This window comes from Cephus cinctus, unplaced genomic scaffold (assembly GCF_000341935.2).
Source record: "Cephus cinctus unplaced genomic scaffold, Ccin1 Ccin1_scaffold0987, whole genome shotgun sequence".
NCBI classification, from domain to species: Eukaryota; Metazoa; Arthropoda; class Insecta; order Hymenoptera; family Cephidae; genus Cephus; species Cephus cinctus.
In genome coordinates, this window is record NW_014333537.1 from 29,683 (window position 1) to 31,232 (window position 1,550).

Below are 1,550 nucleotides of genomic sequence, written 5' to 3' on the forward strand. Positions count from 1 at the left end.
TACGCTCCGTTATACGCGTTGTGATTGGTCGCATTACTGCAACTTCAACCTTAATTATCTCGAAATTTTGATATATGAAATAAAAAATGTAAATACACGTATTTATTAGAATTTGACAAGGAATGCAACGGTGTTACTACAGTGCGTTTCATAACGAACACCCTGTATATCCCTGTATACCTATATACATATATCGCGTTAGTGATATAACCTACCGATAAGATGGCGTTGCTGCTCGTGCTAACAGTCTATAGCACGGGAGTGCCGTGTCTCCAATAAGTGGGCTGTGGTCTGGTCCACAGTTAAAAAAGGAATTGTTTGACAGAAGATATTTTGAAACTCAGTTTAGGAAATAACCAATTCATAGATTAAATTGTTTGTTAATTCTACAGAAAAGTGATTGAGTTGTGCACATTACGGTTCACAGTATCAATATGTCAGTAGAAAATGATATTTTTTATAACAGTGAACTTCAATTACCTCAGGATTTTGAAGATGATGTGGTTCAAGAAGTTCTCAAGACTGGTACTGATCTTCGACAGTATTCGAGACAAATCGAGAAAGAACTGAAAGAGGTTGAAAATAGATCTATTCAAGATTATATCAAAGAAAGTCAGAATATAGCTAGTCTACATAACCAGATAGCTGCGTGTGATAATATTTTGGAGGTTAGTGCACATTTTTGGAATTTGTAAGTTTAATTATACAATCGTTTTCACTTTAATATTCTGGCAAACTGTTTGTTTCCTATCAGTGAAGATGATATTGTTATGAAAGAGCTGACAGACATGGTTAATTTAAATTGATCCTAAAATAGGTAACTGACAATGGGTAAATATCATTTGCTCATTGATAGTTTATAATATTCTGAAGATTACTTCTTGATACATGTTATGAGGTGGCTTATTTTTCTATTTTTAGATATTTTGTTCAGCTCCTATAGCCAATGTATTATACAAGTTCAATCTAGATGATCGATAATGTGTAAAAATAGGTGATAGTATGCAAAGTTTTAACATTGGTTGTTCATTTTGGATCATTGACATATTACATGACAGTACCTTAAGGACTTACAAAATTTCATGCTCTACCAATGACATGTCTATGTGAAGCCATTTTTACGATTACTATTTCATGTTGTAAATGAAATTTCATGCATTTATAAATACAGAACACATGTATGTTATCGGTTCCATGGCTAGAGACAGCAGTGGATTTTCTATGTAGTCATTCTATTACTATCGATAGTATTGATAGAAAATACTGTATATTATATATATCAATATCAAACAATTATGCAGGAATTTGGTATGTCATGATGTATTTTTCAAAGTATTCTATATGAATCATAATATAAATTATGCTATGAAATTCTTTTGGAAGAAATTATTGGTGCAAACCTTATGAAGGCATGGGTTAAAAGGTAGGGCATTCATAGTTCTCAATCTGTTGAAAAACCACTTTGAATTTGTGGACCAACTATAAATCAAACACAATGTGTCATACCCAATTCATACAGCATGTTTTCAGCAAACAAACAAGGAATATAA

At 32.1% G+C, this 1,550-nt stretch overlaps 1 protein-coding gene across 3 annotated transcripts; it reads left to right on the forward strand.

Annotated features, from left to right (window-relative positions):
• The first annotated feature begins 256 nt into the window (after nt 1–256).
• On the forward strand, nt 257–1,550 carry LOC107271493 (vacuolar protein sorting-associated protein 52 homolog). Of its 3 annotated transcripts, XR_001538659.2 has the most exons (3): nt 257–668; nt 755–831; nt 922–1,550. XR_001538659.2 is itself a non-coding variant. In XM_015747550.2 (2 exons), the coding sequence occupies exons 1-2, from the start codon at nt 435–437 to the stop codon at nt 979–981; spliced, it is 294 nt and encodes a 97-aa protein (XP_015603036.1). In that variant the 5' UTR covers nt 261–434; the 3' UTR covers nt 982–1,550. The 3 variants fall into 3 exon arrangements, 2 of the variants coding, with proteins under 2 accessions (XP_015603036.1, XP_015603037.1); XM_015747550.2 differs by lacking the exon at nt 755–831 and having other exon boundaries at nt 261–668; XM_015747551.2 differs by lacking the exon at nt 922–1,550 and having other exon boundaries at nt 263–668; nt 755–902.